Consider the following 23665-nt stretch of genomic DNA (forward strand, 5'->3'; position numbering starts at 1 on the left):
ATTGCAGGATCATTTAGGCAAGATCGCAGTAATCATTCAGACACAGCATAGGTCTATTAATAAGAAGTTTGCCTGACCAATTTGATTGGATACTATGGTGTGGCCACATAGGAACTGGATGATATCATATACTTGGATTTTACGAAAGCTTTTGATTCGGTTGCACATGGAAGGCTACTGTACAAATTGGAACAGTGTGGCATTAAGGGTAAGTTTCTACAATGGATAAAAGATTGATTGAGTGGCAGAAGACAGAGTGGTAATCAATGGACTCCACTAATGTTATTAGTGGAGTCCCCATGGTTTGATGTTGGGCCCATTGTTATTCTGTATATTTATCAATGATATTGATGAAGGTATATCAGGCTTAATGTCCAAGTTTGCAGATGATACAAAAGTTGACAGAGTTGTTAGTAACAATAATGACAGTATGATGCTGCAACAGGATCTGGAAAAGTTGGGTAGAAGTGACAACTGAAATTTAACATTGACAAATGCAAAGTACTGCATATCGGTAGCAGTAACCCCAGAGTAACACACCAACTATGTGGTACTACACTCAGGGAGGTTGAGAATGAAAAAGACCTGGGGATAATTTTGGAGTCAGATATGAAGTTTTCTGAGCAGTGCCGACAGGCTGCCAGAGCAGGTCATGAGGTTTTGTCAATGATATACAGGAATTTTATTATCAGGGATAAGGAGGTGATTATCCCCTTGTATAAGGCAATGGTCAGGCTCACCTTGAGTACTGTGTATAGGTCTGGAGGCCTCATTTTGGGAAGGATGTAGAGTTCCTAGAAAGAGTACAAAGAAGGGCAACAAGACTCGTGAAGGGAACAATGGGATGCTCTTACGAAGAAAGGCTTCTTAAGTTCTGAAAATTACAGCGTCTGGAGACTAGGCACCTGAGAGGTGATCTGATTGAAGAGTATAAGGCCTTGAATAGTTTGAGCAGGCTCAAATCATTCAAGGCCTTATATAGTTTAATTTTTTTTTGAAAATGCGAGGTTTCAAGTTCGATTAAGTGCAGAAAATTAAAAACAGCATTTGGGTAATTATGGCATGGGGGAAGAGAATCGCCGTGGAAAGTTGAAATAATTTTTGCCAAGCACAGGGGGACAATTTTTAGCATCCACTTAGAGGCATTGTACATTTTTGGATTGGCTCCTGCTTTTCTGAGAACTGCACTGCCAGAAGGTATGTCATGTTTCCCGGAAATTGCGGAGCTTTTTTTTTAAGGTATGGTTGATGCACTGGCTTTACACTGCAGTTTTGGAGACTGACTGTAGTACCAAACACCAAGTTAATACATGCTATTCAATTCCAATTACCTCTGTCTGTTACCACTGCGCGCTTTTGTGCAAGGGAATATGGTTTCCTTCTGCAAATTAACTGATCATTGAAAAATAGTTAAACTGGAATTCGCATATGGCGACCATGACGGATACAGAACTAAGTGTTGGGACGATGGGGGATAAAGGAAATTTTATAATTCCATTTGATCGACTTTTTTAGTTCACGTTTCAAATAAAGAACAGCATGGATAAGCAGATGGATATTCAGTGAACGCCAGGAATATAGCGGTACAAGGATGGATCAGATCATTAGACCCAATTGGGCCTTATGCTGTTCCACAAAAATATCTGATAGAATTCTATCACTAATTACGTATTTTATTTGATATTTCAGAGTGTGGACGAAACTTAACTCTAACACCATCATGCTCATGTGCTTTGAGACTTAGAGGTGGAGAATACTGTTTTTTGCCCTAAGGTGCTGTTACTAATTAGATTCAATATCACAAGCGTGGATGTGGACATTGTGACAATAAAATAAAGTAATTTACTTTCTTTGATACATTTAAAAATACGTCGAATGAACTGGTTACATAGGATTCAGTAAATTTTGGAAATTTGTTTCTTATAATAAAGAATTGCCGACTGAAAAAAAGATTGGAACTCATTTGAAATTTTTCTATTCTGTTCTCGAATATAAACATATGCAGTAGGTGCAGTGAAAAGTTGTTTTAATACAAGTTCCTGTAAAGTAAAAATTCTTAATAGACACGGAAGTGAACCCTGGCCCTTGAATCGAATTCAATTTACACTTTGAAAGGAAACTCGAGAAAGTAAATATTAGTTGAGATGTTGAAGCCATTTATTACAGGAGGAGAAAGGTTTCTAAGCCTAAGACCCCTAAATTCTAAGGTAACCGATTATCTTTCCCCTTTTATCCGTCAGGTTATTGAAGGCTGCTCATTTTCCCTCAAGTGTTTGACAGCGAGAAGTTTGATAAGATAAAGGCAGGCCTATTCACAGTTTAAGGAGTCATGTATGAAGGACTTTAACAAGCAGTATTTTTATCTCTCTCTCCAAAGCACTTATATCGGGAAAACACATATATCTCTGAACAAAATACGAGAAGATTTTTAATTTAGATTATCAATGACATTTCATTCATTGAGGTACTTGTATTATCAACTCATTCTGGGGTTAGCTAAATTCTAAGCTTAGCGAGTCATGATATAATGTCAGACTTATACAACAATATGTTCTATAAATTCGGGCTCGTATTTAATCTTAAAAAGCCAATGTTTACAGTATGTGTACTTCTATATTTTCAGTGTAGAAACTGTGGGAGAGGTACCATACTTGAAGGGAAAAAAATGGTCTTTTTTTGTTGACTGTAGATCCATTTTGAACTTTCGAATATCGCAACAAGATTAACTTTATGATATTTGTGGCTTTGTTTCCTTAAATGAGTATTTCCAAATCTACAAGAAAAACGGGTAGATAAGATTAAAACAGTTAAGATTTCACCCTCACTTTCGACCAATCACATTTCATTTGTGCTGCCTCTGGTAATTGCTTCCAACCTTAATGAGTGCCCAATCCGAATACAATCGGATGTCATTACTGAACTTCTTTTCGTTAGCATTTAGTCTGTGGTTCTTGCTGATTGAGCTGTTAAATTAACAACCGTATTGGGGGAGCAGAGGGCAGTTCAACTCTTCCTCAGTCATCTTCGTTCCTCAGGAAGTGGGAAGGAGGGGGGGGGGGCTTGGAGGAGCTTTATACTAGGATAATACCCTAAAGTCATTTTCGGAGGGTACCTCATGCATTAACTACGCCGCAGACAGCTTCTCCTAAGTGGCTAAACTTAGGTATTCCTGCCTTTATAATGCAAAGTATCTGAGAAACTTTTGGAATTTTGCTGCAGCTAAAACCATTCCGTTTTTATTAGACGGGGATTTCCATCTGAAATTATGCATTTGCTCGTTCTAGATACAGAATTCTGCTTTAGTTAAAGCCCAGTCTTGAATAAAATCAGAATTAATAGATTTCCACTCTGCTGAAGTTCAACTTAGGTGGGATGCTCACCTAATTATGCCTCATAGCCATTTCCCTTACATTTCAGTTGTGTTTATTAAATGAATGATTTTATTTTAAGGCGAGTCCACCACTGATAAACTAAAATATTGTATTACTCAGTTCATACCACTACTTGGCCTTGGGTTAATAGCGAGAGAGAGGACAAAAAACAAAAAAAAAACTTTTGTTCTACTATGAATACTCCCCCAGAAATGTTATACTTTTCAATAGTGTTCTCACTGCAACCGTATTGACAACGTTTGGATTTCTATTAGGTTTTCTCTTTTTTTTAATTCCTCCAAGAAACGAAACGAACACATTTTCCACTGCTGCTTATATCCTTTTCAGTGATATTTTATAGTTATTTAGATAACAGCTTGACTTTCACACGTTTCTTGTGAATATGCAGTCCTAAATGAAAAAAAACGATCTTTAAACAGACAGCTGTCAACAATCCAACACCTTCCCACGAAAACTGGATCATTCTGAATGTGCACTCTTTGTGACATTCGCAATAACAAGGGGAGTTCAAGCTTTCATATTGGTAATGGTAAGCAGGAAAATTCTGTTTACAGATGAAACATTTGTAGTATAGTCTTAGGAGGGGAGAGGGGCGATTAACACGATTATTCCCTCCTGTGGATCCAGCTTCGTTAATGTACACCAATTTGTTGTTGAATTGAAGGATTTTATGAATAATAATGGTGTAAGATACAAAAATAATTGTAACTGGTTATTCCAACGTCTGGTTAAGATGGCCTTCCTGAAACTCCAAAATGAGTTCGAAAAATGAACCCTGTAATCAACACTGAACCCACTGAGGGATTTGTACAGTTAATTTTTTCAAGGTACAAACCTCTATAACGTGGGAGCCATATTCCCAGAGCTACTCATCAAAAATCTACTCATTCTACATAAAGAGCATGCCATCACCCAGACATACCAATTGGCTGAAAACTGCAAACACAAAATCCAATATTAAAAACCGGTTTAACAAGAAGCGAGTCAACGCGCAGAGAATAAAAATCATAGTTGGCTAATTACAGGATCACAGTCCAAAGTTGATATAATTTAGAAAGAATAGTATCGTTTTTCTATGGCGCGTACTCAGTTCGCGCTCATTACTCTGGCCTATGGCCTTATATTGATTATTTTATTTCCCTTTGTAAAAGCGTTCGCTTACGGGATTATTTTGATTGGTGAACATTCCAGGATACAAATAAGCCACACCCCCTCTGCTGTTTCTATTACTCGACCCCTCTTACTCATAGGATTTATGAAGAAATCCCTTGCATTCTCTAATCTCGATCATTAACATACTTCTGGTTCTTAGATTCCTTGGATCGATCCATAAAAGATGGAACAAAATATTTCAACCCAAAGCACACGCGTAGATAAAGTACTTGCAAAGCGAAATTCACCATAAATTTATAAGCCTCTAAGCTGTAGAAAACAGCTTAAACAGCACCTTTATAACTGCATAGAACGTAATCCGTAATGTAAGCTCATTGGATTAAATCTGTTGTGACTTTCACTAAGCCTACACTTGAACAATACTCTCCAAATGTGCGAATTTACTGTTGTCCTTCATTTATAACAAACAGTATTTGAAAATGCCCAGAAATTAGCGTTAGAGACGTGTATACTTGAATTTAAAGAAAATTAATCCTATCACTCCATTTTAACTTATTTAACGTGAACAGGAAATCAGTAATCAGAACGACCTAAGGATGAATACGTGCCATTTTCTTAAGGGCTCTTGGAAATTAGATCTTTTATCTTACAATGACAAAATCTTTATAAACAGAGTTCTTTTATAGCAAGACTCCCTAAAATGAAATCATTCTCGAAGCTGTATTCGTCAAAAAGACGTCGGGTTTTTGACGTAATAAATACGTCAAAAAATTCGGAAATACGCATTGTCCACAAGTGACCAGCCAGAGGGAGATGCAGATAAACAGCGCATGCACTGCTTCTTATTTCTGTGTAATCCACCTTAAGGGCATAGGTAGATAAAGACCGCATTTCCAGCCACTTCGAGCAATGCGTTTAAGGTTGCAGAAATTTTGGCACTTGGAAAAATCTCCATCTTTGTAGTAATAAAAAAAAATGCAACCAGACAACATTTTAGACTAACTTACGTTTGCAGATTATGCAAAATATCTTTTGTCTCAGTCAGAAACGAACTCCATTCGCTCCAAGATGGTTATACCTTTTTAAGAAAATCGTATAAAAGCACAATTCCTTAAAAGACAGTAGAAAACGAGGTACTAAATGAGCCGATAAATAGGAGCTTTCCAAATTAACCTTCGATACGCATAAAAAAAGGGATTTAGCGCATAAACTCCGAATGCATAATGTGCATCGCAAATCTTTAATTGGTAAGATAAAGTTCAAATTGCAAAAATAAAGAAAAATCGGCTACACTCACCTTCGGCGTCCACAAGGCTGGATACAAGGAGGACCAACATCCAGGCGAGCATTCTCTCTGCTGAAATCATCGTCGATATTTACAAACGAGCTTCGACTCCGATCTGGGAACTAAAATCCAGGTCGCTTTATCTGAGTAGAACTCTCCGATCTTGCTCACACCACCGAAATCGAACACACACACAAATTTTTTTCCCCTCGAAGACCTCTCACACAATGCATGACGTATATGCCTCATAGCCCTCCTAGAGGAGGGGGCGACAAATCCAATTATGACATCTCCATTTTTTCCTGGACTTCGATATCCGTCTTCGAAAAACGCAGCAGGGATCTCTGGCGGCGTGTCCGACACTACCCACACACCAACCGGTAAAACATGGCGCAGCGCACGGTAGAAAACGACTCGAGAGATTGCAGCTAGTCGTAGCGCCGCTGTACGACCGGCATTCACGTGAATGAACACTGCGTGGAATGATGGTCCACGTGAGGGAAGAGAGGGGGTAGGGGTTGAAGTTGGCTGTCGGGTAGCGAGCGATAAACGCTTTGCCTTTGTGCGTGTGTGTTGTTGTTGTCGTTAGGCTTAGTGGAAGAGCAAAAGGATACGTCTTCGATGGTGCCCGTACGTATGTTGGAGGATTGCGATATTTCATGCGTGTCCTGATTGCGACATTGGCGAGTTTATAACTGTAAAGAGACTGGCAAACGGGAATGCGAAAGTCTGAGTCGTATTGGATAAGTGCACTCGGAAATACAGTGTTGATTGTACGTGTTTTAACCTACAAGAAAGAAAACATGTTTATCCACAGTGTAATTGAAGAATGCATCTTTTAATATCGCTTTTGAATAGTGTGGAATGCTAATGCAGGTGCAGTTCGGTAAAAATTGTTTTTAAAGTATAATTATATAAACACATCTACACAAATAGATAACATTCACTTCTGTATACATGCAGAATGTCCAAACAGTTAGATAACAGTCTTAAACACTTGAATAGTGGCACTCGTGCGCATTAAACCAGCGGTGTCTCGTTGATGGGATTTGTGGCTATGGAAATATATTTTGAAATACCGAAAGTACACGCCAGAGGGCGCAAGGAAAAACAAAATTATATGAGGAAAGGGATCGTGAAATTTGCACTAAATGTTTATCCGTTGAATGGCAAGAATGAGTTCCAAAACAACGTGGATAATTATTTGCCTCAATAACTGCAAAAAATGGCCATCAGTCATCTCTGTTACGCATTTATAAGCATGCAATTTAAAGTCCGTAATTATTCTAATGTAGGGATTCAAATATAACGTGTGATACTGTCCAAACCAAAGGTGGATCCAATCTTTTTTGCGGAAGGTAGAATCAAGCCTTCATGATTAAAACTTGATTTTTTTCTGTCTACAGAAAGTTGAAGCAGAGCATGCTTTTGGAATAAACTTGATGATAAGGGTGACTAACCCCAGTGTCCCTCCTTGGATAAGACCTTGGTTCAGAGAATTAGCATTTGAGAAAATATGCTACTGTGGAAACACCCTACTGCTAATGAAGACTTAATTTTGGCGAGAATAGTCTGTACATCTCTAAATGTATGGACAGCTAACATCAAGTACTCCACGCTCCTCTTATGGGGACATTACCAATTCTAAAACCCCTCCTCAAATGAATGAGCCTGGGTAGGTCACGTCACTCACAAAACTAACCTACATGACCACATTTCAGCTTTTAGGTGTCTTGGAAACGTCTAAGAGTCTCAGTGGGATGTTGAGAGGGCCCAACTCAACTATTTACGATTGTATCAGCACTCTCCCCTTCTATTTAAATTCTAAGGTTACTTTAAGCTTGTCTGAAGGTCGAACCATGACAACTATCGTGGATTCAACTGTATTCTTTTACGGTTAGAAGACTAGCGGGTGTAGCTTTGACCTACATGAGTACAAATGTTTACACACCAACATTGACATATTTCCTGGCATGCCAACGTAATTAGCTGCCGATGAACTGCAATTCTGTTACTATCACTTCTGTAGACAATGATTAGTTGTCGCGCCTTAATGTGTACTTTCTAAAACAACTTAAATGGTGCTTCTACAACTAGCCACAAGTCCTGTCATCTAGTAGCGCTGTACCACCAATTTCATGTGCCAATCTTTTAATCCATAAATTATAATAATTTAAAAGTGTAAACATTTTCTGGATACGTTTGTATCTTTAGCTGAAGTAACGTATATATTTTATTAATGAATTCATTTATAATTTGATAATTTATAGAGAACTGATTTTACCACTAGAGGACGTTGTAATGAACTGACCGAAGAATATTTATATTATAACGGATAAAGTATAGCAAATAAGACTGTAATTTAGCGAATTATAGTTAATATTATTTAATAAATATGAAAAGGTGAATGAAAGATGTACAGTGATACGTAAACAATAATATAAAGAATAACTTGTTTTCGGTTTCTTGATTTATTTATTTTTATCGAATTGTTTGTAATTTTATCGATGAATTCTGATATTAATCAACATTTTTGTATTCGGATTTCTCTATGAACCATTGCTTGCTGAAAAGTTAGGTCAAGTGGTTTTCAAAATGCTTAGATGAGTGTGATGAAGGTTTCATATCGACTGTAACCTGCTCTCATTTAGAAATGGGATAAGTAGTAGGCAAAGCAGTAACCAAATTACACCCAAATCATCCGACCTGTTTTATGTTACAGGTAGGAAGATAAGGAACCATGAAACTTCAAATTAAAATGCAATTTACTTTTAAGGTGATATGAATTTTTTAAACTATTTTCTTTTTCGTAGCTGGAGGGTGGAGAGGAAGAAGAACGTCCACTTATTGTACAACGTATGCCCTTCTTTTTTCGATTAGCGGCTTGTTTACATTTCTTTTGCTGTATGGTGTGCGCATGCTCTTAAAATATGGCAGCAAGGAGAAAAGTAGAGAGACGTTTTTATCAGGAAGTTCACAGCGAGATAGGCACAGAGGATTCTGACGAGTCTGATTAACAGCTAAATGATAAATTTGCACGGCGACACCTACTGAGTACTATTGAAAGTATTGAATTTGGCCAGATGACATTAGTGATTAAGCAAATGGTTTCCTCAGTTAATTTAATCGAAAGCAAATTAGACTCAACAAACGATTGGACAAATAGTTCGTGAGAGAAGTTACGTTATTAACCAACTGAATATTTTCATTAATTTCAATTAATAAATATATTCTAATAAAGATATCAATTCACTAACGCTAGATTAATATTAGAAGCCATAAATAAAAGTAATAAGTTACTGTTCCTTGATTAAAAGCAGGTGGAAGGTTAGATCTGTTTAGAACTTGGAGATATCCTGGATGGAATTTACCTTTAATCTTTAGCTCTACGGTTTTCTGAAGTCCCTCTCCAATACCATTAGTAACATCACATCTGTAATGACCAGAATCGCTGTCTTGAACCTTTAGGATAGTCAAAGAACCATTATTCTCCAGTCGTAAGTGTCCGCCTCCGGATATTAAAACCCACTTTTCTGGTATTGAATCTGCAATTAAATAAAATTTTGTGGAGTAATAAAAACTGGAGATGGTACCTAACACAAAGCAGTGATACAGTTGTATCTGTCTAAGTAGAAATGCGTTTATCATTCGAATTATATTTGAGGAATACGTAAAAGTGTTTGGAAGAATTACAAGAAGAATAAATTCCAGTTAGTCTTAATTTTTTGCATTAGAAAATTATAAGAAGAAGAAGAAAGAGAAACGGCATGTCCGGGCTTCTAACTGACGCTCAACATTCATGATACAGCATATTTTATTTATTTAAAATTGTTTTAGATATGTAAAAATGTGTATATTGCAGAAAAACGTTAATGCGCATGTCCAAAAGGGGTCAACCATGCGCTTCCACTAATCAATAGGGAACAGCCTGACTATTCTTGCCCTGATTTTATTACAGGCCAATGTTCAACACCTCGACCAGGTATATTTTCCTTTGACACCAAAGAAAAATTAATGATACATTTTTCTTGATCGGAGTGAAAAGATAAATGGGCTAAAGCATTTTGGGAAATGCTTTTAGTATTCAACTCTTCTCATGAGTATGGAATTAGTATTAATCTACCCTATATGTATTTACTTTAGAATAATAAACTGGAAGTCTTACCATTAACTCTCCTCCACGTAACAGACGGTAGAGGGTATCCATAGGCATGACATCTCAAAGTAATCCTTTCTCCTGCAGACACAGTGACATCTGTTGGTTCTTTCAGCCACTTTGGTGGACCTGTAAGAAATCAATCATTCTTTGGCATGGATATCTAAAAATATTTTCCTGTTTTTAAAGGGACAACAAAAGAATCGGGGGGGGGGGGGAATTACTGGAAGTTACATCATTACTACGCGCGAAGATGGCAATAGAGTTCGTTGAGATCCTCGTGAAGGACGGTGAAGAATTTCAACTCCCCCCTCCCCTTCCTTTCAAAAAAAGGGTCATCATTGTGCTGGATCACTCCGGTTACTGGTTCTTGACTGTACGGCGCATTATGGCATTGCTTCATCTAATGTACTTCTCCACAGAGAAAACTCTGTTAATGATATTTGTGGCAACACGCTGCACGTGAACAGGTGTCCCTTGACAATAAGTTATGACGTTCACCACTCAGCCATGGGTTAATGAAGACATATAGGTGGTAGGAGGATTATTTGGCACCTCCGTTAACGTACTGACAGAAGCCCGAGGGTTGTGGAGGGCTAGACCCAGTGGTAACCTACGCAAGGAAAACCATGAAGATATTGGGCTATTTTTTGTAGAGGAAAAAAATGTTATTAAAGGATGCTTTTGATAAGGACACTGTTTGGATATTGAGGACCTTCAATATAATAGTTTATTTCTTCGTTCTATTTTTTTTTCTGTAGAATTTTCTCAGCAGATCTGGACATAATGCAACCGCAGAAGAACGCTTTTATTTTATCTAACCAGATATTCCTCCCCCTTTTTTTTTTCTGGTCTTAAGTATCGAACATGAGAACTGTCTACTATGCTTTCGTGTTTATGTCTACTGTATGAATATTCTACATACAGTTATATATTTGCTGTTTAGGAACTTTATTGCCAACGCCTCTTAACTGACCTCATAAATGGAGGCAGTTCCATCATGAGTAGAATTATAATGGTTGTTTGAGTACCCAAAGGATTGCCCATACTGCGCCTAACTGCAGTTTATTACCCTATTCATATAACTAGCATCATTGGCAACTTCACGTCGCATCTCAAGGGACATTGCAAAACTCACAGCGAAATCACGCTACAGAAAATAGAACCGATTTATTTTTATTTCGCCATACATTCTATCAATTTCAATTTTCAATAGTCTAATATTTCCGTTCTTTCATATTCTGGCAGTTTTTCTCTTTTTTATTACTTTTATTTATAATCAGAAAATTTGAGGAATGATGAAAAGAAATATTCAAAATATCTTAGTGAGGAATTCCAGTGTAAATTATTAATTACAATTTAGACAAGCACACCCATTTTCGGCCACCACGTTTCCATTAAAAAGGTCATTCTGAAAAATTTTTAATTTTATAGTTTTGCTTTTTAAGCCACCGGGAAACCTTGTTGAATGAGAAAATGCAGTGTAGTTCTTACAACTGTCGTGACAGGAAACATTTTTTGGGGGACATTATTGAGATAACCAGCATCAGGATATGGTGATTTCCTCCATGGATTGTCCACTCTTTTTTTGTCTTCAGGAACAGAAAAAGTAGTCTTCAGAAGCACAACGTATGCAGTACAAAAATAGCATTCCAAGATTATCTGCAGATAGCATCAGGAAGGAAACGAACTATAAAAATTCAGGGTTCAGTTGATTATTAAAAAGAATGCCGTTGTTAGAAACAATTAGGCTTATGCAATTATTTTTAATAGCGCAAAGGTTTTCCTGCTGCAATCTGATGACTGGTTTGAATGTGTAGATCTTATATCTATGACGTTTAATTTGTTACATCTCTCCTGGTTAAGTGGTTGGATATGTTCATCTTACTCTGGTCTTGACATAAAAAAATTACGTCATTGAATAAAGTATATATTTTAGCAGCTGATCAATTGGTCAGTTAAAATATGTAGTGAAACTTGGACAACTGACTAATGAGAGCACTCGATGAGGTGGTTTGGTTGGGGATCAGCCTGGGTGTATCTCGCACATATAGGCCAAAATAGTTGCTTATTTCTTAATCTTAATCACATTTCCTGTAATCAGAGGGGTGTCTCGTTACTTTTTGTAAGGTAGCGTACACTGTGAAAGGCGCAGTATAAACAAGAAGCATTATATTTGGTTGTACTGAATTTTACGTCTTTTGCAGATGTAAAAAAACCCGAGTTCTGGAAAAACCATCGTATAGTCTTTGTCCATGACCAACTAACTCAGTCACTGTGCGAAAAAAGCCCATCATTATCATTACTGTGGGGTTGGGACTATAGAGATCCCAATCTACGCCTTCGTAGGTAGCACAGTTGGTATAATCACAGTCCTTCCTACACCGGACGGAAAAGACTCGAGTTTGAAACCCGTCAATGACGCGAAGAATTTTTATGGGTCTGTTTTTAACAATGTGGCTGAGTTAGTCGGTCTCAGGCAAGGGTAGCATGGTTTTTACTCCCAGAAACTCTGATTTTTAGTTCAGCAAACAGAAAATTGATCATAGAATATACACAATTTACAGACGTAATATATGCAGCGCAATATGGGCAAAGTTGCTGATGCGCTTAAAACCCCAGAAAAACAACAGCAATTCCAATCTACGCCTTTTCCACATGGTATCAAAATGCAGCGATTATATATCCACTGTGCTAGCAGCGAGGACAATGAATCAAGTGAGAAAAATGTTTTCCATCACATTACAACTGTTAAACTATATGGGGGAAAGGCTTTCGATAAATTTTAAGATTACCCAATAAAGAAATAAGCTAGGTTCCACAATTATTCAAAATACTCTTCCCGAAGCCTGGAGGATGTCCAAGTGTGCATGCAGGGAGTACTGCTAAGGCTTCTTTACGTATTCAAAAATTTTGTCATTCATACAACTTCCCCCCATCTTTTCCCTTATTTATATGAATGCATCATGAATAGTCAGACGAATAGAACAAGGTTACCTGCGAAAATCTCTAAAATATATGTAGTCTCAGTCTACCTACAATCTGCCAAGCCCCAATTACCCTTTTTTTTTCTCTCTCTCTCTGACAGAGTTCAATTGTCGATTGCTGCAACCACTGCGCATCTCAGTTGCTGTATGACTTGTGATAGATCCTCTCTGATATCCTTGTTAGAGACGTCTTAATGTGGAATCTATTTTTCGATTTCCTATGGCTTTAAATCTCGTTGCCCCACTTCCATTCTCACAAATTCATATTACACCACTATCATTCTTCAAATTTTACAAATCACTCAGAACCTTTTGGCTTTCTTTCTCCAATTTAATTTATTTTACTATTAGGACAGCACACATTCCCAACCACACATCTAACATTCTTAATATTTTCTTTCCTTCAAAGCGCACAGTTATTATGGTTATATTATTACATTAATGTTAGTTGTCCTTTATGTACCCATACCATAAGTTAGTGACGGTTCCTTCTCCAGTGGAGCCCTCTTTCCTATGGCTATTTTCAACTTCAAATCGTCTGAAATTACAAGAGTGCAAATTGAGGATCACTTATGTAACTTCTGTTCCTTGGTCGGACTATGTTTTTTAAATTTTCTGATCCTAATATTTGCTCAGAAAGTGTCGGTGAAATGATTCTTGTAGGGAAGAAATCTTCTATTCCTCATTCAACCCTAAAATCTGTCCTTTATTATTCTAAATCTTTATTAGCTTAAACCTTGGTTTTCCAATAAATGTGTTATGGCTGCTCAAGATAAGAACGCAGCATATCGCAATTGGCTTGTATCAAAATCAATAGCTTCGGATAAGAGTAGGAAATTATCTTTTTGTCCAAACGGTAATCGAGCATTCTGCACTTGGGCAAAGGTATTGGCCGCAGCTTCTATCCATCCAACCATACATCCAACCTCTGTTGTACCCTTATCAAAAGATATAGCTGATTTATTAGCATCTTACTTTTATTCCCACTCTTGCATCGAGAATTTCGGTAACTTTCCTCTTACTGTACCAAATAGAATTCAGTCACTGCATTCTCTGCGTGATCTTCTTTCTGATAGAAGGACATTAAAAGAATCCCAATAACACCAAGGAGTCTATAGGTGGCATTTCTTCACTTGTTCTTAAAGCCTGTGCTCCAGAATTGATTGCTGTTTTATGCGCCTTTTCACACTTCTTTATTCCACTGGTGTTATTCCTTTTGAGTGTAAATTTGCTCATAATCTAAAAAAAAATGTAAGCTGCAATCATTATCGATCCACTGCAGGATAGAAGTCTCCTCAACAATTCATGTTGAGGGAAATGGACCATAATCTGCCACGCTGGCCCAGTGCGGGTTGGCAGATCGACCGTATTTAGCAGTCAGCGGCTTGAACCCAGGTCTACTCAAAGGGCGTGTGCCATTGCACTCCCGCTCCTGACCACTTGGCCACAGAGGCCGCGCATAACGTAACAATTACTAAAAAAAAGTGACAAATCCCTCCCTTTCAATTATCGTCCCCATTATACACTTTCCAAAGTAATGGAGTAATCCATCAACCATCAATTCTCTAAGCTATCTAGAAACCTTCCTTCCTTCCATTGATCAGATGGAAGGTTTCTCTAAGCTATATAGAAACCTTTCATCTGATCAATGATCGCCAATATGTATTCCGACAGTGTTGATCCATTGGTGATATCTTGGCTTAGGTTATTCATCTTTGGACAGATTTTGCAGACTTTTATTATAACAGACTGCTTATAACGGACTAAATTCCACCTTCCAGTTTGAGAAACTCTATCATTCGCAAATCACTAAATACTCAATTATCCACTACGAATTCCTTAAACGCCGCCTAGCAGAGTAATCATGCGCGATAGCACACAAGTACATGCGTTTTGAATAACCGTGGTTCAAGCCGCGTGACTGTACGGTGCTGTTTCTTGTATTCTATCCTTTGAACTTCTCTGACCATGGGGTTGTTCCGGAGTATAAACAGAAAATTTATTAATGGCCGCCGTAGACGAGTGGTCTGGCGTGAGGGTGAAAAGTACAGGTGCTTTGAATGACCGTGGTTCAAGCCCGCGCGACTTTTAAATATGGTGGTGTTTCTTGTATTCTTTCTATCTTATGAACTCCTCTGACCCTGTGGTAGTCTCTGAGAATAAACACAAAATTTAATTTTATTCCTTTAAATACAAATCTCCAGGTAAATCTAATCGAGCTAAAAACTTCGATAGGTTCAGTTCTAAAACTCAGTTCTCTCGCCTTTCCCGTAAGAAAAGTTCTGCTGCGCTCATGCTTGTCTTCGGCAATATTCCATTTACTAGACAAAGATCACATACCTTTACTAGTTAGGAATAATCCAGACCTCTAAAATACTGTTGGCACAAACATATTTCTTTTGGTCTCGGGGTTATTTTCCTCTGAACTGCACAAAGCCCAAGGCCGCCTTACCATGGAATATTGTTCGGGCATCTGGGGTAGTGTCCCCAGAACCTCTCTCACGCTCCTATATTCTCTCTGAAAGGGGCACTTAAGTTAATTAATGATTCACTGTCCACAACTCTCTCCACTATCTGTCACACAGGCTCTCTTGGGTAGTACAGTTGGTGTAATCAACCATCCTCCTTACACTGGATGGAAAAGACCTGAGTTCGAAACCAATCAATGACACGAGGAACTTTTACGGGTTTTTTCCACAACGTGGCTGAGTTAGTCGGTCTCAGGAGAGGGTAGTATGGTTTGCTTTCCGCAAACTCGGATTTTTCGTCCAGCAAACAGCAAATTGGTCACAAACCACGTGCAATGATTCCACATATATTACATAGAGACCAACATGGCTTAAGTTGCTGATGCGCCTAAAACCGTACAACTACACACAGGCGTTCAGTTTCTTCTGAAGTCCTTTTGGATGTCTTATAGTATTACTGTTAGAATGGTTAAAATATTTAAGGAAGCAGGCTTTTTCTGCATCTCCCAAAAAAATCTATCATTCCTTTAGAGGAAAGCGTTCGAACCAGTTCTAGCACGTGCCTCAAACAGTTAACATCTATTAACTTTTAAAATCACAGAACGTTTCCTGTTCTTCTTTTATCCCTTATCTCTTCTGCTTCTGTTTTTTGGGAAAACCTTCCTTCACATGTACTTGTATTTCTTTAAAATTACAATGTGCAGAAATTCGAGTCCAATGTCAACAAGTATCTTCTCAAATTTAACCTATGCGCGGTACTAATTACTATAGATTTTAACATCTTTTGTGTTTGGAGTAACCATAAAGAAGTCCTGCAGTTTGTCTAACCATGAGTAGGATTGTTGGCTTATTTTGTACACAAACAAAAAAATATATTAAACTTAAAATATCTATTCAAGGGACTTCGATGTGGTCTTTAATAGTAGTACTAGTATAGGCGATAAGATGCAACGAAACTTCTGGTGGTGTACAAAATGTGCAAAATGTTACTTTGAATTAAAGAACTTTATTAATTTTTTAATTAAAAATAGTAAAAATAATGTTGAAATTGAAGATATACAATTCCCTTTATTTAAAATTTGTGTGTTGTTATTTTTACAAGATATGTTAAATGGCATATAACACTTTTTGGTCAACCAAAGATGGCCGCCATTGTTGGTAGCGAAAATTTATTGTTTACATAATATTTGCTTATCTTTTTAAAATAAAGAATGTCAAAACAAGTTTTAACTATTTCTACTTTTGCTTCAACATTATATTGGAGCAAGTGTACTGAAATCATTCAGTTATGATGCCTTATGCAGTAAATAACCACAAAAGAACAAAAATACAAAACAAAAACTGTTAATTCAGTCCCTCAAGTTCTGGAATGTTGGAAAACGCAAAAAAAATCAGGCAATATCATCGTTAACCTAATATAAGTCCTGAAATGCCAATGGGGCTTAAATTTCCTCAAATACCATTTATGCAATACACGTGCATGTTCACTCCATAATCAGCGAATACAAGTTATCGAGGTTGATAAGCTTATCTTAGATATGAAATGATGCGAAAAGGCATTTGCTATCTGTGGCGTGTTAAAAATGCGCAAATTCCAATGTTGTTAGGCAAACGGGTTTCTTATCATTTATATGAAATGTAATCACTAGAGGGAGCCCTAAACTCTTTCGGAAATTACTCTAATGATTACGTTACTAACTAAAAAAACTCCTTGGAAGAATATTTAATCGTTATATAAAAAATATAATCATATCTGCTGTATATTTATGCTTTGACATCACCACAATTTACAACTAGTCATTTTTGACAATGAATACGATCATTAACCGTATTTAGCGGTGACGTGGACTCGAACCACATTCAAACGCGTGTACTGCCATACCCTCGAGTTTGCTACTCGGCTACGTGGGGCCCTAAATGTAACCAACACAATATGTATGTATTTATTGAATTCGCCACGTTTAATCAGGCCATTAATTTGTAATGCTCAATTAATTCTAATGAATATTTTGATTATTACTGCAATATCCTGTATTTGTGGTCATTGTTTAAGGAGCTATCAATATATTTGATCGTATCAATTTTTGGAAAAAAAAATCGAAAAATCTGAAGCTTCTCATAAAATGAATCACAAATGACTGATCCACTCTTCCATCCACACCATAATTACATCTGTAAAATCTAAAAACCAGTCGTTCCATTTTCTCAAGGAGAAAACGGAAATCTCTTTTTCGAACGCCTCCCCCCAATATTCTTGACGTAATATATGAATGGCGCCTAATAAGGAATGTTCTTATGCACTGAATTATGAGTAAAAGAAACACCAGAATCACGGATGACTAAACTGTATCCAAGTCCACATGCACAGATTGCAGCCACATTAACGAAATTAAAGTAATAATCCCTTGTTTTGTACAGAATAATTGTGTGCAGGCCTTACTGATAGGACTTAAGAAGTTTGTTGTTTCATCCACTTAAGACAAGTAACGCTGTTTCTTCATTCCCCGCAGGCCTAGGACCATTAAACCCGGCAAGGAAGTTTTCTCTTGTTAAGACAACGGCCAAGAACTATTTTCGTGCACTGGAGGTTAATGGCGCGTCCGTCACCCTACTGAGCGGATAGAAAATAGTCTGGGGCGTAATTAGACAATGAGAATGGAAATCTTGCAGAAAATTCCAAAATAGCCCTTCTAATTAAGATAATTCGTTCTACCCAAAAGTAACTCCAAAACATCAGACGCGTTGAAATAACAAAGCGAATCCTGCGAAAGACACGCTGATCTTCGACATCGGTATGGAGAAAGGAAGAGATCAATAGACCAAAACTGATCACCGGTGGAATAAATCACTGCTTTAATTGGTTCCAATGGTCACTCTTTCCAGCAAACGATTTGCAGCACGTTTGGCGAACATAAACGGGAGAGGAGAATATCTATTTCTAATGGCGAAACGTAAGGAAATTCGAAAAAGAAATCCCCCCGAATTACACTAATGGGATACCAGTCTATTAAAGGTTTATATTAGACGAATTTTTCTTCCTGCGCTCAACTGATAGATCGAAAAGTCCACTGAGTAATTTTTCTCTTGGTACTCTCATTTTCTTCTTCCAAACGGCAAACTCGATAGATTGATCAATAAGTTTTCTGTTTGTACTCCGAAAACAGCCACAAAGACTTAGAAGACATTACGACTACAGTGATTTACAAATATTTTTAAGGAAGACTTTGTTTTGTTGGGAAACTTGTTTTCTCTAGGAAATGCTATCATCTTAAAGCAAAACTTAATGTTACTGAAACTGAACGTACCTTTAAAGACAGGCATCGTGTAATTGTGAAATTTTTATTTGATTTTGAATATTTGGGATGTCACCAGGGATTGAATTTCTGCGAAGCATCAAACTGGTGGATTCCAAAAAGGTTGACAGGGGGGACAACAAAAATGTACGTAATGAGATAACATTGCTTATCTAATATGCTTGCAGAAGGAAACTTGACAAGTCACGAACATTCCTACGAAAATAGGAGATTCACATTCCCGATCTCTCAACCATCAATAGAGCGAGGGGCTCTCCTACGCATTTTAACTATCCCTTATTGTGAGGTCTACGTTAGCTGGTTGGATTTCTATTTACGCTCTCCAATGATGGTCTACTCCGCACCATATACATATTTGATACGTTTCGATCCAAGGCTTCTGCTGGCACGAGGAAAAGGTCTGAATGGAAATTCCCTTTCGTTCCTTCACTATCGCATCCGCGCATGCCTCACGTGGTGCCGTTGTCATTCTGCAGGATGAATTCACTCGTGCATCAGACGAGATGAGAGGATAGGAAGCGGTAATCTGTCAGGATGGTGGGAATGACGTATAATGGAAGTGTGGTTTATCATATCGGAGTTAAGTACCATAAGTCTGTGTGGATGAGAAGGAAGAGTATTTGCGATGTGGGACGTCTTTTTCTGATTTCCAGCTCTTAATACTTTCCCTGAAAATAAGACGTCAGCAAATAACAGACCTTTATTGTGTTCGGATCTTCCGCATTGTTTGTGCGGGAACGGGCCTCAGAGGGGGGTGGCCGGAAGAGCTGAAGAAGAAAATGCAAAACATTGAAAGAGACTGATTTATTTTCATATCTTTGCTTAAAGACAGCTTTGAATTCTTATTCTGATAATCCATTTGCTGAATACGATTACGAAGCGAGCGCAAGTCCTTACACGTTGCTCGATATTCCAAGAGAGAGAAGAATACGCTTAAGGAATTCATAAGAAAAGGCGATAACTTGTAAATATATTAGCATTTTAAAAATCTTAGAAAGTGAAATACGATCAAATATACGTATATTTTTGGATTTTTTCAAATTTTACTGGTGGATTGGATTGTAACGTCCAACCAGATTAATTAAATAATATTTGAAAAATAATCAGCGATATTATTTTAAAAAATAAACTGAGCTGTTTGAAAACTGCTAAAAATCAAACACGGATTTGCTTTTTTTTTTTCCTGAGTTGCTAATTTTAATGAAGTGGAAATTTTAAGTTGTTATTAGATTATATGTACAGATCTAATTCATTTAGGGAAAGATATACCCTAGAGGCAGTGTCGATCTCCCTTTCAGATATCAGTAGGTGGCATTAAACCGGGAGGGGGGTACTTGGGCATAAGAAATCGGCAAATTACCTATCTTAAACTTGATTTATTTGAGATTCGACGCATTGTGATCACGTACAAACATGCCTTGGCTATTGCATTGTTCTACAAGACCTTGAAGTTAAACAAAAAAAGAAAGAAAAAATCCCTTATGAGATGTTTACGTTCACTACCTCAATAGCACTAAGAAGCCTGACTGTTCGAGACAAATTGGCCTGTTTGTCTCCTACCCATTTAACATCACCAACAAAAGAATATTCCTTGGAGTCCTTGAACTTTAAAGAAAACCTGTAGTGCGAGTGTGTGTGTGTGTTCTAGAGAGAGAGAGAGAGAGAGAGTGAGTAAACTTAATTAAGGAGTCTTGCAGTTGAAGCCTGCAGGGCACGCGACAGTTGCCACAATGACGCAGCCCGCTGCGTGTCTGATCCCCCAAGGCTTAACCTAACCTACACGTGTATGGCTTAAAGGAAAGAAGTTGCAGCTGGCCAGGTACACAGAACAGGTTCCAAGATGCAGAATATGTAGAATTTTTAGATAATCTAACTTCTTGTCTCTTCTTCTGGGAGCACTGCCCCCTTTTTACAGATTACACCGATTTCAAATCTGACCAATTTTGTTTTACGCAGCAGAGGATTCTCTACTGTCATAAAAACCTAAATGTTCAACTAAAGTTCGTGACATTGTCACGAATCAGAATTCATTCTTTTTCCCTCCTTTTGTAGTAAGAAAACTGTTAAGCAACTGTATTAAACAGAAAAGAAAAGATAATAAGTTCATGCACGATTTTGGCCTAAAATTCTGTCTTGCGTGCTTTTATGTTCAATCTGGCGGTCCTGCTGACTGAAATATTGCAGGAATTCCAGTAAATTAACATCTGTTTCGTCTATTACAATCCCATTTACCACGCTCATAAAAGATTAACGACATTAAATGAATGAAACAAGACTTCTTATGGAGGTTGATTCGTCACGGGATTCAGATAAGGAGTGGTCTTTTATCAGACACTTTGTGCAACCGTGAGACATTACAGAAATAATTCTAAGAAAACTTAAGTTGAAGAAACAACTTAAGTTACAGCAAGAAATGGATCGTCACAGAGCAGAAGCGTATTCTTTTGAATTCACATGATTAATCTAACTCTTGATCCAATTATTCACCACCATTTTAGAAATTTAAATTAAAATAATAAGAAAATTAATTCTTAGTTTAATTCCATTTCATGTTTAAAATTTAATTTATTTCGAAATTATTTTAAAATTGCGGTGGCGCTATATTACATTTTACTTAATTATTTTTTAAATTCAAATTGAAAAAAAAATTTAAACTTTTTTTGTTTATTTAAAAATAAAGTTTTTAAATTTAAAAAAAAAATAAATAAAATATATTTTTTATTTATTATTTTTTCGGATTAATTTAAAACTTTACATTTAATCTACTTAAATTTTAATTCTAATTTTCTCAAAGCCATTCTTGAAATACGTTTGTTATTATCGTTGCTTACCCATATAGCATATAGTTAACCATAAATACTATACAGTTAACCAATATTACATTGTACATTGCCAAATCAGCACAAGGTAATCCTTTGAATTTTACCCTGCGATACGCTGGGTTAGGTTGTTGTTGTTGTTTGGTTTTTAGGAGCATTAGCAACTAAGGCCATATTGCTCCAGGATATGCGGCGGTCATTCCTTAACCTTTCCGCATCCTCCGTATTTGGTGGTGACGGGCTCGAACCCCGGTCTAATCAAGAAGCGTGTGCTACGCACTGCTGCTCCTTCCCACCTGGCTACGGAGGCGCCTGCTGGGTTAGGTTAAATATTGTTATTTTTACAATGCTTTTATATAACAAAAAAAAAAAACAGTCTTTTGTAGATTTCGAAATAATCACTCAGCGATGAATAAACGGTAAATAACCAGAATGATTATTGGTACAGCCAACAATGGTCTAACTTAACCATTGTTGACAGTTGTAATTTAGATTTCTATAACATTGTTGACAGTACCAACAATGGTTTTGTTTGCTAAAAAATAAGAAAAAACAAAACAAAACAAAACAGTCCTTTGTAGATTTCGAAATAATAACCAGAATGATTATTGGTACAGCCAACAATGGTCTCTCTCTTAACCATTGTTGACAGCTGTAATTTAGATTTCTATAACATTGTTGAAAGTACCAACAATGGTTTTGTTTGCTAAAAAGAAAGGATGTTAATAATAGTTTATTGTTATCATCCATTAGAATAATAAATGTAATGAGGTAGAACATAGAGAATGCCATTATTAATGAAGTAATTATCGGTTACTGACGCTGATTAACACGAAATCCCCTGGAATATCGTTGCGTGTTAATCAAGTACGGGATTATTCCGTCTTTACCTCTTTCGTCTGTACGTTCACGAGGCCACGGGATTACGTACAACTGTCATCGGAATATACATTCACGATGGTGGTGGTGTAGTAAACTGTGACGTCAGCTAGCTTCGCCGGTGGTTAGCCTACCTCCCACACGTTATAGATAGAGTTACAAACATGTGGAGGTGGGAGAGCGTTCGCACAGGCGTAATGCTCGAGACGCATATAATTAACGATGCGGGAGAAGGAGCGGTCTAATGAAGTGAACTGTAACAGTTTGTAGGTAGTTTTTCCGCGGTGCTTCACTTATTATCTGCCACGGTGTCGAGTTCAGACAGCGGAGGAAGTCTAAACGAATTCCGTAGTAAAATATGTGAAATAACATTTGGCGTTGACAGCGGGGGAGTTCTTGCGAGTCTCTTCAACTGTTCGTGCTTTACAGCCCATGGAAGAAGAACTGTGGGACGAAAGTGGACAATAAAGCTACTGCTTCGGGATTTGAAAATTTCTGATGTCAGTGGAGGCCACTGTTTTTCGTTTCTATGGGCCACTGTTCCAAACAACTCTTACCACTCAGAATCGCCAATATATCCATTTATAACTACTCAATTACCATATTTGACCTTAATTCATCAGAATAATAACCATTAGGCTTAGTTAATAAGAAATAGCTGGGTTTAAAGTATTGTCAATGTACATCCTGCCCTTCCATTGGATGTTTTTGCTTTCTATTATGAATTTAGCTTATATTCCCCTCTCTGCACGGCTCTGTTGGTTCACACTACTCGGAGATACGACGAGCAACCAATAATTTACATATTTCGTCTCATCAATCTTCAGGGGTACAATACGCTCTGACGCTAATGTCTCGCTATGGAGATGTGCGCGAAAGGGCGAGAACCAGGAATCTTTCTTAGAAATTAGCTAGCGCTCAACTGATTCAACACGTATCAAATGACAACAGGAAAGTGTGGTAGCCGTGATGAATATCAACAGATAAATAAGCGGCTTTCTAAATAAGGGACAGCGACATGGCGGATTATTAATAATAATTTAATGTGGAATATTACTTTCTTAAATTAAAATAAGCGGCGATCGACATGTTGGGCACATAAACGTGCTCTTGTACCTCGTCTGAAATAGTCAACAACTTGCATAATGTGGGAATGACTCTCATGACGTCACTGATTCTTTTCTTTGGCTCTTGTGTTTTCAGGGAATAGAAATTGAAAGTGGAGAAGATGATTTTGAAAACCAGACGGTTT

General features: G+C 37.4%; 1 protein-coding gene across 4 annotated transcripts in view; it reads right to left on the reverse strand.

The window, feature by feature from the left end:
- The window catches only part of LOC150084357 (cell adhesion molecule Dscam1-like), a 144231-nt gene that overhangs the window by 114842 nt on the left and 5724 nt on the right, over positions 1-23665 (reverse strand). For 2 of the 4 annotated variants that reach the window (XM_090375995.1, XM_090375996.1), the window contains exons 3-4: positions 9956-10075; positions 9162-9335 (exon numbers count right to left, since the gene is read on the reverse strand). In XM_090375995.1, the coding sequence (XP_090232121.1) occupies positions 9162-9335; positions 9956-10075 (294 nt within the window). Of the gene's footprint in view, positions 1-5802; positions 6529-9161; positions 9336-9955; positions 10076-23665 lie in introns of those variants that run through there. The other 2 variants (XM_090375997.1, XM_090375998.1) reach the window with 2 other exon arrangements.

The sequence above is a fragment of the Mastigoproctus giganteus genome, chromosome 6 (genome assembly GCF_048544385.1).
Source record: "Mastigoproctus giganteus isolate SK-2022 chromosome 6, ASM4854438v1, whole genome shotgun sequence".
In the NCBI taxonomy this organism is placed as follows: Eukaryota; Metazoa; Arthropoda; class Arachnida; order Uropygi; family Thelyphonidae; genus Mastigoproctus; species Mastigoproctus giganteus.